We start from the raw sequence: 14,892 nt of genomic DNA on the forward strand, positions 1-14,892 counted from the left end.
TAACATAAAAGAGAGAAATCTTCTCAAGTGCCGATTATCTCGACTTGTAGCAGTAAAGTTTGCCTGGGCCATGGGCTGGCTGGAGTCCAGGAGAATTTCTCTTGACGTGAGCTCATTATGGAGCGCTCCTGCCATCCGCTGTCTTATCATTCTGTTCATTACCATCTTCCTAATTACTCCTCGGAACAGACCCCTGCTGAGTCTCATGTTGTGGATGAGCGGCTGCCGGTGTCCTGCAAACCTGTCAAACCTGCAATGTCAATTCCAGTGTAATTTCTATACCTATCATTATACGTTTAGATGTTTCTTGCAGAAAGAAGTATCAAATATTGGCAGGTGGTAATGCAGAGGCTACGCTGCGCCAATTGGTACTCTTTTAAGCAAAGTACCTAATATACCTATAACACAATAAAGGGTGTACCGAGCAACCCTTTGCTGTCACTTTCTATGGTTGTATAAAGTTGTTGACAGCCTGGAAACTTGTGACACTGGGGGCAACAGCAGCAGTAGGGTCATCCAGCACCCCCTCGGAGAGAAGCAAACGGACAGTATTGATCAGTGGATGGAAAGGACACTGCGCTACTCCAAAAACGTTCAATCAACATGCACTTTATTGAGGTTTCTTACACACAACGCATTCATACAGCGTTTCAGGGATTACCCCTTTTTCAAGTGTATAACCGATACACACACGTATCCTTACAGGCGTTTTAGTGGTGGGCTTCCTGTAGGGTCTCACAGTGTGTATTATAGTGCAGATCAGATAGCGTTAATACCACGTGTGGGCTCTTCATTGCTTTGGGTTTCCTGACTTTCCATGGTCTATAATTAGACTGTATATTCCTTGATATATTCCAGTGATATCATAGGACAGGAATAATAAAGGTAGTAATGTCACACTACAGGAATAAAATACTCAGTGATGTCACAGTACAGGGATAGTACAGACAGTGATGTCACAGTACAGAGATAATAGACACAGTGATGTCACAGTACAGGGATAATACACACAGTGATGGCACAGTACAGGGATAATGCACACAGTGATGTCACAGTACAGGGATAATCTACACAGTGATGTCACAGCACAGGGATAACACACACAGTGATGTCACAGTACAGGGATAATACACACAGTGATGTCACAGTACAGGGATAATCTACACAGTGATGTCACAGCACAGGGATAACACACACAGTGATGTCACAGCACAGGGATAACACACACAGTGATGTCACAGTACAGGGATAATAGACACAGTGATGTCACAGTACAGGGATAATAGACACAGTGATGTCACAGTACAGGGATAATGCACACAGTGATGTCACAGTACAGGGATAATAGACACAGTGATGTCACAGCACAGGGATAACAGACACAGTGATGTCACAGTACAGGGATAGTACAGACAGTGATGTCACAGTACAGGGATAATACACACAGTGATGTCACAGTACAGGGATAATCTACACAGTGATGTCACAGTACAGGGATAATATACACAGTGATGTCACAGTACAGAGATAATACACACAGTGATGGCACAGTACAGGGATAATCTACACAGTGATGGCACAGTACAGGGATAATCTACACAGTGATGTCACAGTACAGGGATAATATACACAGTGATGTCACAGTACAGAGATAATACACACAGTGATGTCACAGTACAGGGATAATCTACACAGTGATGTCACAGCACAGGGATAACACACACAGTGATGTCACAGTACAGGGATAGTACAGACAGTGATGTCACAGTACAGGGATAATACACACAGTGATGTCACAGTACAGGGATAATAGACACAGTGATGTCACAGTACAGGGATAATACACACAGTGATGGCACAGTACAGGGATAATCTACACAGTGATGTCACAGTACAGGGATAATATACACAGTGATGTCACAGTACAGAGATAATAGACACAGTGATGTCACAGTACAGGGATAATCTACACAGTGATGTCACAGCACAGGGATAACACACACAGTGATGTCACAGTACAGGGATAATACACACAGTGATGTCACAGTACAGGGATAATCTACACAGTGATGTCACAGCACAGGGATAACACACACAGTGATGTCACAGCACAGGGATAATACACACAGTGATGTCACAGTACAGGGATAATAGACACAGTGATGTCACAGTACAGGGATAATAGACACAGTGATGTCACAGTACAGGGATAATGCACACAGTGATGTCACAGTACAGGGATAATAGACACAGTGATGTCACAGCACAGGGATAACACACACAGTGATGTCACAGTACAGGGATAGTACAGACAGTGATGTCACAGTACAGGGATAATACACACAGTGATGTCACAGTACAGGGATAATCTACACAGTGATGTCACAGTACAGGGATAATATACACAGTGATGTCACAGTACAGAGATAATACACACAGTGATGGCACAGTACAGGGATAATCTACACAGTGATGGCACAGTACAGGGATAATCTACACAGTGATGTCACAGTACAGGGATAATATACACAGTGATGTCACAGTACAGAGATAATACACACAGTGATGTCACAGTACAGGGATAATCTACACAGTGATGTCACAGCACAGGGATAACACACACAGTGATGTCACAGTACAGGGATAGTACAGACAGTGATGTCACAGTACAGGGATAATACACACAGTGATGTCACAGTACAGGGATAATAGACACAGTGATGTCACAGTACAGGGATAATACACACAGTGATGGCACAGTACAGGGATAATCTACACAGTGATGTCACAGTACAGGGATAATATACACAGTGATGTCACAGTACAGAGATAATAGACACAGTGATGTCACAGTACAGGGATAATCTACACAGTGATGTCACAGTACAGGGATAATACACACAGTGATGTCACAGTACAGAGATAATACACACAGTGATGTCACAGTACAGGGATAATACACACAGTGATGTCACAGTACAGGGATAATCTACACAGTGATGTCACAGTACAGGGATAATCTACACAGTGATGTCACAGTACAGGGATAATAGACATAGTGATGTCACAGTACAGGGATAATACACACAGTGATGTCACAGTACAGAGATAATATACACAGTGATGTCACAGTACAGGGATAATATACACAGTGATGTCACAGTACAGGGATAATACACACAGTGATGTCACAGTACAGGGATAATACACACAGTGATGTCACAGTACAGGGATAATACACACAGTGATGTCACAGTACAGGGATAATACACTCAGTGATGTCACAGTACAGGGATAATACACACAGTGATGTCACAGTACAGGGATAATACACTCAGTGATGTCACAGTACAGGGATATACCACTATGCCCACTATGACCTCATGGCAGAAGGATGATGCGTGCACACAAAAAAAATCACTGTGCACACCATGACATCATGTCATATGAGGAAAGTAATTATAATGATGTCACATGCCGGCATTACGATGTTCCAATAAAGTAATGGAGGTATATTCAGTTTTCCACATCCCCTCCCATCATCCATAGTTATCAGTAAATGATCCCTCGGTATCAGTGAAGATTGGGCCCCTTTAGTTGTTGGCTCTATAGAGGCTGCTATGTCTGGTAGTTAGGCCCCTGACCACTGATCAGTACAGCGTATGTTTGCACTTATGTTAATAAATGTCTCCAGTGTATTTATTTGCTTTGTCATTGGGACATACAGTGGCATTGCTATTGTCTACGGTTCACCACAAACTCCATCGTGGCTTCTGTTGTTATTGCAGCTCATTTAATGGTAAAATCTGCTTTTTGAGGCAGCCGGTTAAAATAACAGAAAGAGTTTCTCCAAGAGACAGACTTTAGCAAGTCATTTTTCATGTGTATTTTTGTTTGGCTTGTGCGACTCTCCGGGGATTACGCTCCCTCTTGGTTGCAGAGTGAAAGACTCTGCTTTTTGTCATCAGCTGTTTACATCTCTGGAGACCTTAGTGTCCCGGGTACGTTACTTATCAGAACATATGTGGAGTGGGAGACAGGGAAAAAAGTCATGCTAATCACCCTATGAATAAATTCCATGTCATGAGAGACTGGAGACCTTGAGGACGGGATGTTGCAATTACAGGATGATCCAGCCAAAAAATCTGTTTGGATTGAAGTAGATAAAAGGGTCTCAGACCACATGGTGCAGTGGTGGGGGGCAACGGCCCAGTAGGGAGAGAGGAAAACTGCTGGGAAAAACCAGCGATGACAAATCGTGGAAGACCTTGTAAATAAGTCTTACTGAATGGAGCCAATTGTAGACTAAATATTCAGGCCGCTCTGGAGGTTTAGTTATCTGTCTTGTTTCCTGACTGTAAAAGAGATATGATTCAGAAAATCTACTAATACTGTAATATAACACGGAACCGATTAAGATAAACCTAAAGCGCATAATAAGACGCCGTCCCATTAACTGATGGTGGTCAGCAATGTATATTGCCCTGGATCTTTGTGTATGGGAGTTTACATCGTGAATCGACCAAAGCCCAATTTTAGTCACTGTAGACAAACGCCTATAGGTGGCCCTGAGAGAAAAGCTTGGTAGAAGGAATGACCTGGAATGCTCTAGAAAGAGGACCACTGTGGGGTGATCTAGGCTACATACACACCTGGAAAAACAGCCATGGACCCATCATGCAGATTTTCCTTTAGGTTTTTGAGCCAAATTCAACAATACTTACAAAGGAAAGGAGAGTATAACATTACTTAAAATATAGAAATGAAATACAGAAATTCAGCCTGAGCTATTTTTTACAAAAGGTATTGAAGTCTTTTGCTACTCTATTCACATTTTCAGGAACGAAGCAGCGAGATGTCTGTTACAATGACACGACCAATTTCTTTGTCAATATCCGCAGCCAAAAAGTGTAAAACAGGGTTAAGAACTGTGTAAATAATCTCAGCAGCGGCCAAGACATAAAGACTTGACAAAGAACACAGAAGTTACTTTCTAGTAGAAAGAAAAAGAAAAATGACACCGCTGTCACAGAAGACCATTACATTACAGAAATCCCATATTTGGCTGGTTTAAGAAATGTATTGTATATATGAAGTACCAAGCTGCGGTATGAATCATAGCCACTCATGAATAGATATGCAGAAGGTTTATGCCTAGGGGTAGACTGAGAGGTCCTTATTGAGAAAATGAACATTATGCAACACCTCCTGATACTAGGTCAAGCCACCATTTCCATTTTCTACACCAAAAGGGGCCATTCATTTTTGCCGAATACTCCCTATCTCTTCTAAGAAAAAACACTGACATGACCCACAAGAAGAGCTTGGTGGTGTTGGAGGGTAACACCACTCATTGGAGAGTAATGAAACTGGCAACCTTGTGGAATTTTTGTGTGACAAAGTAGAACAAGAAAGGGTGATCCCTAAGAAATAGCCTCTCAAGGTGGATCCCGTGAATGTAAAAAACTAAGGCTAGGTCATTGGTTCTTAACCAGGGTTCGATCGAACCCTAGGCCATATGTACGGTTCATTTTGTGTACCAGTAAAAAAACATATACCGTATTTTTCGGACTATAAGACGCACTTTTTTTTCCCCAAATTTGGGGGGAAAAGAAGGGTGCATCTTATATTCCGAATGTGGCGCCTGGCACCCGCTGTAATAGAGAGGCGGATGCCGGCAAGGGATAGATGCAGGGGCCGGAGACATCGCTGCGCTCCTCTGCCCTGCATGAAGCCAGCAGCGGCAGGGGCGATGCTATTCCGCTCCTCCGTCCCCCCGGCGGCTGGCTTCATGCAGGGCAGAGGAGCGTAGCAATGTCTCAGGCCCCGGCACCTGTGCCGGCGTCTATCCCTCACCGGCATCCGCCTCTCTAGTACAGCGGATGCCGGGTCAGTATCAGCGGCCTCTTCTCCCCCGGGGCCGGTCCCCACCGGCCCCATATCTGTGAAGTTGCAGGCCGGCTCCTGCGCGGCGATATCGCAGGAGCCGACCTGTTCGGGTGACAGCCGGGAGCCTAATGCGGCTCCCCGGCCTGTCACTGCTATATTAGTATTGCGGCTGGGTCTATGACCAGCCGTAATACTAATATACAGAATGTCCCATAGACGGCAATACAGTTGTATTGCCGTCTATGGGACTTGCAATCAAGTGACCGCAGGTTCAAGCCCCCGGGGGGGAATAAAATAGTAAAAAAAAAAAAAAAGCTTTAAAAATATATAATAAAAATATGAAATAAATAAAAGTTCTAAATCACTCCTTTCCCTAGAATATATATATATAACAGTAGAAAAAACACTATGCGTCCCCGTACAGCTGCAGGGTCACCTGTCAATGTGGCCTTGCAGCTGTTGCAAAACTACAACTCCCATATATTAAATATTTTACCATTTTTTGCTTTAAATTTTTTTTCCCTATTTTCCTCCTCTAAAACCTAGGTGCGTCTTATAGTCCGAAAAATACGGTACCTATGTCTTGAATTTGGAAATAAATCTTATTTGATTTATCACTAAAGACGGGTTCGGTGAATGTGCATATGAAACTGGTGGGTTCGGTACCTCAAACAAGGTTAAGAACCACTGGGCTAGTTTCACCCCTGCGCATGGCTCGCCGTCATTTGGGTCCACCGGGGACTTAAATGACGGAGAGCAGGACTGCAAAAACAGTTTCTGCAATGGATTTTCAGTGGAGACTCTGGCACCAATTTGAACTTACGCTAGGTTCACACTAGCATTCGGCAGTCCGTTCTGTGGTTTCCGACTTCTGCATGCAGAAGACGGAAAGCTGTCAGACCGGGTCCGGTCGTGAGTGGCGGTGAGCGTTTTCTGCTCTCCGCCGCAAAACTGTTTTTTTTTAAATTGGACACAGAGTACTACATGTCCGACTCTGTGTCCGATTTAAAAAAAACGGTTTCGCGGTGGAGAGCAGAAAACGCTCACCCCCGCTCACGGCCAGACATCTTTCAAACCCATTCAAATGAGTGGGTATGAAAGAGTCCTGCAGTTTTCCGTCTCCTGCCTCTGTTTTTTGCAGGAAACGGAAACCTGCAGAACGGAGACCGGGCGCAGATGTGAACGAGCACTTAGTGTAATCGATCAAAGGGATCAGAGGAGAATGTGAAGAATCATTCTGATACCAAGGCAATACACAGTCATATTGCAACGGAATATAATGCTGGTGTCCCAACTAACCTGTCTAAACACAACTCACCCTAGACAGCAGAAAAGACGTTTGAGTGCCATTACTGTCTATGGGGAAATGGAGTCGCAAGACTTAAGTGGGCAAAAAAGAGTAATAATTGGATCACTGAGCAGTGAAAAAACCATTGCTTGATCGGATGAATCCACATGAAGGTCCTTATTAACTCTTCTTGTGTTATCTTGAGCTTCAATATGTATGTTGTACATAAAAGTACTGGATATTTCTATGGTTGACGACAATTTTTTTGAGTTTTGTGCCTTATGCAAATTTCTAATTTCTCAGTAATACTCACATAGGTGACAGGGCTACTCTGGTAGGTCGGATATATGGGCTTGCTTGTTGGAAAGGTAGCATTCTCCTAAAATCTACAATGCCTGGTTCTGTTGCCTGCGGCTGCATAGTTGCGGAGGGCAGTCGTTCTCTCTTTTTCCAGTATGTATTTGCACATTTGCCAAGGAAGGACAATGTTCATAAAGTAGCCAGTGTGTCAACACTCCTCTGCACGCTCTCTATCTTCCTCCGCAATCTTAAAGCGATTTATTCCCTCCAACACATGACAGTAGAGTCCATTTAGCTGAGAAGGAAATACTACAAAGCAATAACCCTCATATTTAAAGGGATATCTGGTAAGAAAGTCAGTCCAGCGCTCAGCAATATGCCATGGGTCTGGATTATTGTAGCTGTTACCATCATGGGAAGTCATGTCAGATCAGATATTTCCCTGTAGTATTACATGGCAGTTCTTATAATATGTAATATATATATATAATATGTAACAGATGGATGGATCAAACCTGCCATATTGACAGCTACTCTTTGAACATGTCTCTCCCATGTAGGTTCTAATCTAGCCAAGGGCAACATTTCTAAGTAAGTAAATTATCACTAGTGAAAGTTGCAGCTCCAAAGACATCTCCAATGAATGATGGCATGGTAGCCATATAACTGATTGGCTAGCCATGTTGCATAATGATGGACATATGAGTGTGAAACACTCATAACTGTGGCTCATAGGAGGTGGTCAGGGTCTAAATGCTCTAATAAGACACAAGGCAAATCTTTTAATATCATCATTAACAACTCCAGACAAAGCTTGCTAGGAAAGGTAGATATTTAAACGGATCCAGGGCATTTACCCTTAGGGGCCCTTCACACGGTGTAAGCGCGCTGCTCATTTAGACCCGTACACGCGATCGCTTCAAAACACATTCCATTCACTTCAATGGGAGCGCGCATAAAGCTGGCTTTACACACACTCCCATTGAAGTGAATGGGATGTGTTTTGAAGCGCTCGCGTGTACGGGTCTAAATGAGCGGCGCACTTACGCCGTGTGAAGGGGCCCTTATACTGATTGTTATATTCCTTTGGCCAGGTTATATTTCTTATGTCTTAATGTCAAGGCACTTCTGCCTTGTACAGTAGTAACTTTGGGCAGAATTACTTACACTGTCTTATACTAAGTTTTAGACAGTGCTATCATAAACTGTGCAGATTTATCAAAGTGTCTAATGCTGTGTGATACATCTGGAGAATGTTTAGACTCTTGTCAAGTTACAATCCAGATTCTGGTTGGGCAGCACTCGACTCAAGAATTGTAGAAGGGTTCACATCCAAATTGGGGCTGACCACCTCCCCACTAGATCTGCACATTCGATTCACACTAGCCAGACCAGGAGTATTACCATTCCCAAGAGGATCTCATCCGGGTACCATTTGGATAGGCTTTCAAGCTGACTATATAGGCCTGACGAAGGGTTTGTTCAACCCAAAATGTTGTGTATTTATTGTGGCATGAATAAAACTTTAAGAATCATAAGCACTTGGAGTTCGGTTCACCTGTATTACTGATCGGACTTGTCTAAATTTACAGCTCCAATTTGTGGGATTACTGTAATTTATACCAGAAAAATCTATCAAAATTTGGTACAATTTTTGTGCGCAACTTAGACAAGGTCCACTGTGTAGTTGGTAAAACAGTTTGTGCTCCATGTACTTACTTTGACTATGGTGTATGGTTTCATCATGGCATCCATATAATGGAACCACACCACGAAATGAACATGCACGAGAAATATAGTATCACAGAAATGGCGTACGAGTGTCCTTACATTGTACATTCTCCTGCTAAGGCATCTTTTGATGAAACCGAAGTAAAAATGAGACATTTGTGAGTTATGTCCAGTCTCCGCCGATGTCCTACAAGGTTGTTTAAGACAATGTTAGTACAGTTTGTGGCTTCCCACAGCGGTGAGAATACAAATGAGACCTTGTTGTTCTTTCCTGGAGTAACCCTATAACTAGCGCAGTGCAGCTTATGTAACTACCTCCTTGGCTTATTTGTTTTCATTCCCTTCCTCTAACTTGTTTAGTCCCTTTATACTTCTATGTTTCATTCCAGTTCCTCAAATATTTGCGCAGAGAACGAAAGGGATCATTATGTAGAGAATAAGTAGTTCTGTACAAAGAAGATTGTGTGGGAAAGACATTGAAACAGACCATTGTGTTACTAGAATCGCTCACAACAGGAATGTGTACTGCACAAGGTCTTAAGAGGAAGACGTACGCAGCCAGAAAATATATAGCAACATATAATAATGTGGAAAAACAGCACCTTATAAGTCCGGGAAGAGAAGTCATGAGCGGATCACAGAGGCTATTACATGATGAAGTATATGTACAAAAATAGCAAGACTCTGTCTATCTGGTGTAGCTATAATGTCAGTCTAATATCTAACTATCTGTCTATCATGAACCTATCCCATTGTCTATGTCGATGTTCATCTTTCCCACTAGCTCTCTGTAATATATAGACATTATGTACATGAAGTTTAAATGTCATTACTGCCATAGTCATTACCTGTGTATGTAGATGTGAGGTTCTTAGTAGACAATTTGGTGTAAATTAGGAGAGCCCATCTGCCCTGACAAGGTGACCTCATTCAGATGGGATTCTACACTATACAGATATACCTCAGGACAAGTTTGATCAAGAAATACAGTAATTAAATAATTTAATCTAATTAAAACTGCCTTAGCTAGATGGGAGGAGTCAAAACGGAGGAAGCCAAACCCTCCACAAGTGTTCACAGGTTGCAAGTTACACACTTTTTACAGCTGTATATATATGTACTGTATAATGCTTTGTTTCTATTTTTTCTTCTCTACAGAATATACATCTGGTGACCTCGCTGAGAACCACAGACAATGAATCTACAACTATTTACAGGTATATAAGAAAAAATATCCAACTAAAGCTCACCGTTGTTTAGAAGACCTGGAGGGGTGCCCGACCTTGTACCTTCTGGACCAGAAAGGCGTATTTCTTTAAATGGAAAAGAGCTTTATGCTGAATAAAGCTGATCCGCACACTCCCAGGACTTAGTAAAATATAATTTTTAATATAGCATATTAAAACTCCAAAACAAAGATAGATCCAAAAGTGCAAAGATAGAAAAAACACACACGGTGATTAAAATAAACGCCGACGCGTTACGAGGTTAAGCGACCCCTTAGTCATAGATATAGATGATAGATAGATACAATAGAGATAGATAGAAGAGAGACATAGATGGCTAGGTAGATAGATATACAGACATAGCCGTCTTCATCTTGACTCTGATAACTTGCTGCACCTGCATACGTTACACATGTAATGATATTGTTCCTTTTGCTCTGTCCAGGATTATTTCTCTTGTGTGCGGTTTCATCGCTGGTTTCATCACAGACTCAACCTGAAATTACCCTCAATCTGTTCAGCTCTTTCTCAATAAGTTGTTCTGCCGATACAATCATTGTTTGGAAACATGACGATAATTTCATAAATTCAGTGCTGGACTACAGTGACAACAAGTTCACTAATACTCTTACCCTGGAGAATGTGACTGGTGTGAATACGGGGCTATACACTTGTGTTTACAACAATTCCCAGCAGCATGATAAACTGGAGGTGAAATCTGTCTATATTTTTGTACCAGGTAAGTGTAGTCGTATAATTTGTACATTTACATTTCTATTGATGTCTATGTGAATTCTGATACCTGGATAAGAGAAAACGGAATAGGTTAACACAACATAGTTCCCTCATCAGAAGGCCAGTTCCTCAATTTGAGAATTTTTCTTTCAAAGCCCACACACCTATACAAGTCTTTACACAACAATTTTTTTTCAACAGACCATGGAGCAAATGTCTTAAGACTGGCGTATCCAGGACTCCTGGCTCACAGTACTCGGCTCACGCTATACCTGTGATTTTTTTGGACAACTACATCACAGTACTGAAATCAGGAGCCCAGATTTACTAATAGTTAGAGTAAACTTAGACAGGTGGTCTGAAAATGTCCGATTTATCACAGTGGCAGATACCGGCCTATCTATAGAATGTGTGGTCTAAGTCTATACACCTATTTGTTCACTCTGAGTCAGAATTTTACAACAAAGTTTTGGAGAACCTGTCACATTTAAGCCATGCTCCTTTTTCTTAGAATTCACACCCACATGTCTAGCAAATCGGAAAATTGTAGCCCAAACTAGACGTGCTAAGATGCTCCAAGAATACAACAGACTATGCTGCATTGCGCCAAAAAATTGCCAGTACCTAGTTGTAAATCAAGGCCAGGGTGTCTGTCTGCACTGTATGGTGCCGAAATGCAAACCCTTTGGCATCATAGAGGGTGGTCTCTTGCTCAATGCCCCCTCAACAAACAACTGACCCAGCCTCTCCATGCACTACATGGTTGACCTTTCACAAGTATAACCAGATGTGGCTTCCTCAGGTGATCGCCTATTACTTTTTTTTTTTATCTGTTTTTTTTTTCCAAAAAGATCCTACTATGGTGTTTTTGCCAATCAAAGAACACGATGAGTTCCTGTTTGTCATCATGAAGACTAAAGCCACTATTTCCTGCCGTGTGACCAACCCCAACACCACCGTGACCCTTCACGAGAAGGCCAGTGATGCTGAAATTCCATATCCTTATGACAACAAGAAAGGTTTCACTGGGTTTTTTGATGATACAAATTATTATTGTAAGGCTTCCCTGGATGGGACTGAAGTTAACTCGGAACCATATTATATCTACAGCATACAAGGTAAAATACTAGGATTCCAAAATGTAGTAACATGTAAAATATTGTATTCATTTATATTTGTTAGAACTGAGAAAATATGCTTATGGGACTGATGCCCAAAACCATAGTTGGAAAAGGGATGTCTAAAGGGGTTGTCCTGGACATCAAAAACATGGCTGCCTTCTTCTTCTAAGGAAGTTGAACCAGGATAAACTGTGCAGATTTACCAAATAGATTTTGGTGCTGGAATTTCTTATTGTGATCATATACAGTATATTGACTATATTTTATGCAGCGTCTCAGCTCTTTTTGTTCTTTTATAGTAACAGAAGAACTCAACGTGACAGTGAAAGCCTCAAACAGTATAGTAAAGAAGGGGGAAAATATCACCATTTTCTGCACGGTGTTTGGGAATGAAATCTTAAATTTTACTTGGTACTATCCGGGAATAAAGGTGGGTATAAATCCAAGCCATCATTTAAACAAATGAGCCCTATCTGAAAAACAACATTTTCGAAGCATTTTTTTCACATTTAGTCCAAACCTGAAGTTTGATTATAGATGACTGTCTACACGCCTAATGTTCTCTGTTCTTCCATTTTGGTCCACTGATGGATTTGTTTCAAGTTGTCCATCACCATCTCAGGCTTTTCCATAGAAAGTGTTATAGGAAAGTCTAAGACAAACCTTACTGCTCTTGGAAGGATCAGCGCTGAGATTGTTGGCGCTGTGTCCAAGCCTTCCACATCGCCCCCACAGTTCTAGTCTATCCAAAGGTAGGGTAAGAGGAGTTGGCATGTCTGAGACCTACAGAGCTTTTCCCATTTTTGATTAGAGTGGCACCATATATGTGTTCCCTGCATTCCAATCTATGGTGGGGGGACAGGATCTCCTATTTTGTGATGGAAGGGGTTTCCAATGATGGACAGACATCTGAAGATGGTATGTTGATCCAGTGATTGACTGTAATTGTTATAATTGGAGTGACAAGGGAATTTTTCCCTATTACATGGGGTAACTGGCTGTTAGGATCGGGTCCCGCAGGTTTCCATTCCTGCGAACAGCGCCACCTGCAGGCCAATCCAACCCTCGCCCTCGGCATCATGCAGCAGGGAGTCTAAGTCCAGCTTTCGGCCCACTAAGCATGCTCAGACATTTTGGAGCCGCTCAGGGGCTAAGTGCCATTCTTTCCCTACTGAGCATGCTCAGACATTTTGGAGCAGCTCAGAGGCTAAGTCCCATTTTGCCCATACTGAGCATGATCGGTGACGTCATGGCCACCGCCCCTGTTGGGAGGGGACTAGCCTTTATATAGTGTGAGCCGACACCTGCCCGGTGCTCACACCTTGACAAAAATACTTGAGACAGGAGGTTAAGGCCAGGTTCCAGTGAAAGGCAGGAGAAGCTTAGGGATCTAGTTAGGATTCCTTGGCTCATCCAGTGGGAAGCAGAATAGCCTATGTAAACTGTCTACTTGTGTTGTAGCTCCTGGTTGTTAAAGGGGTCTTTTGTGTTGCTGACCAATGGTGACGGTTAACCCTTGGCAGCCTGAACCGCACTAACATTTCTGCCAGTGAAGTTAACTGGTAGTCTGCATTCAGACATACAGCCGCCCACCTGGGCCTGTGGACCTCATTGCAGTGTCTTGCAATCTAGCGATTCTGTAGTTAAAAATATTTTATATACATACACAGAACTGTAACACTGGCAATCTATCTCATAAGGTTTTTTTGTAGCTTCCCTTAGATCAACACTGTAGGATTTTATCACTCACAGAAGATAACGATTAGTAAATCGCAATGTATTCCTTATTAAACTGTATCACAGAAGGGCAGGTAACACTGACTACCCAAGAAACACTAAAATTTTAGTGTTTCTTGGGTAGTCAGTGTTACCTGCCCTTCTGTGATACACTGTAGGATTTTATGGTTCAGTGACTTTTTTTCAACCTCATTACCTACTATGTAATCATACACAAAACATTTGAAGCTCAGTGCCAGAAAAAGACTGCAATACAGATATCACAACTATATTGTCAGTACTGTCAGTGACCGACTGCTTCACCCTAAGTATGAGAAGGAGCGCTATTGGAGGTCTTTCCTCTCCACTGCGGTTAGGCTGTACAACCAACACCGAGCTAAGCGTAGATCCTATCCTATCCTAATCCTATCCTAATTCCTGAACGTTTGTGTGTTTGTGAGTTTGGATGTTTGTTCCTCAATCACACAAAAACGGCTGAACGGATTTGTATGAAATTTGCCACATACATAGATAGGAACCCCAATTAAAACATAGGCTACTTTTTATCCCGGTAAATGACGTCACTACATGACCGCAGTGAAGAAATTTAGGTTCACACAACACTAAAGGACCTGTGGTGATGTCATCACAGGTCCTTGAGCCATTCTCAGATAGGATCCTGCTAGGCAATGGGCGGAGCAACACACTATTTTGTGGGTGAAGCTATATAGGATGAAGCTGGACAGTGTGAAAGCTGAAGAAAATGGAGTCTCATAGAAGATCAGGAGACTATAGAACATGCAGGTTGCGTGTGGGCAAGAGGACTATATCAGGTGTAGAGTTTCAGTGAGTACTACAGGGAATGTGTTGTTCTGCCTCTGATGGG

General features: G+C 42.3%; 1 protein-coding gene across 1 annotated transcript in view; it reads left to right on the plus strand.

The window, feature by feature from the left end:
- PDGFRB (platelet derived growth factor receptor beta) overlaps positions 1-14,892 on the plus strand; it is a 102,428-nt gene that overhangs the window by 35,692 nt on the left and 51,844 nt on the right. Inside the window, exons 2-5 of the mRNA XM_075274973.1 lie at positions 10,367-10,425; positions 10,880-11,173; positions 12,021-12,287; positions 12,590-12,720. Coding sequence (XP_075131074.1) covers positions 10,404-10,425; positions 10,880-11,173; positions 12,021-12,287; positions 12,590-12,720 — 714 coding nt within the window. The 5' untranslated portion in view covers positions 10,367-10,403. The remainder of the gene's footprint in view (positions 1-10,366; positions 10,426-10,879; positions 11,174-12,020; positions 12,288-12,589; positions 12,721-14,892) is intronic.

The sequence above is a fragment of the Leptodactylus fuscus genome, chromosome 5 (assembly GCF_031893055.1).
Source record: "Leptodactylus fuscus isolate aLepFus1 chromosome 5, aLepFus1.hap2, whole genome shotgun sequence".
In the NCBI taxonomy this organism is placed as follows: domain Eukaryota; kingdom Metazoa; phylum Chordata; class Amphibia; order Anura; family Leptodactylidae; genus Leptodactylus; species Leptodactylus fuscus.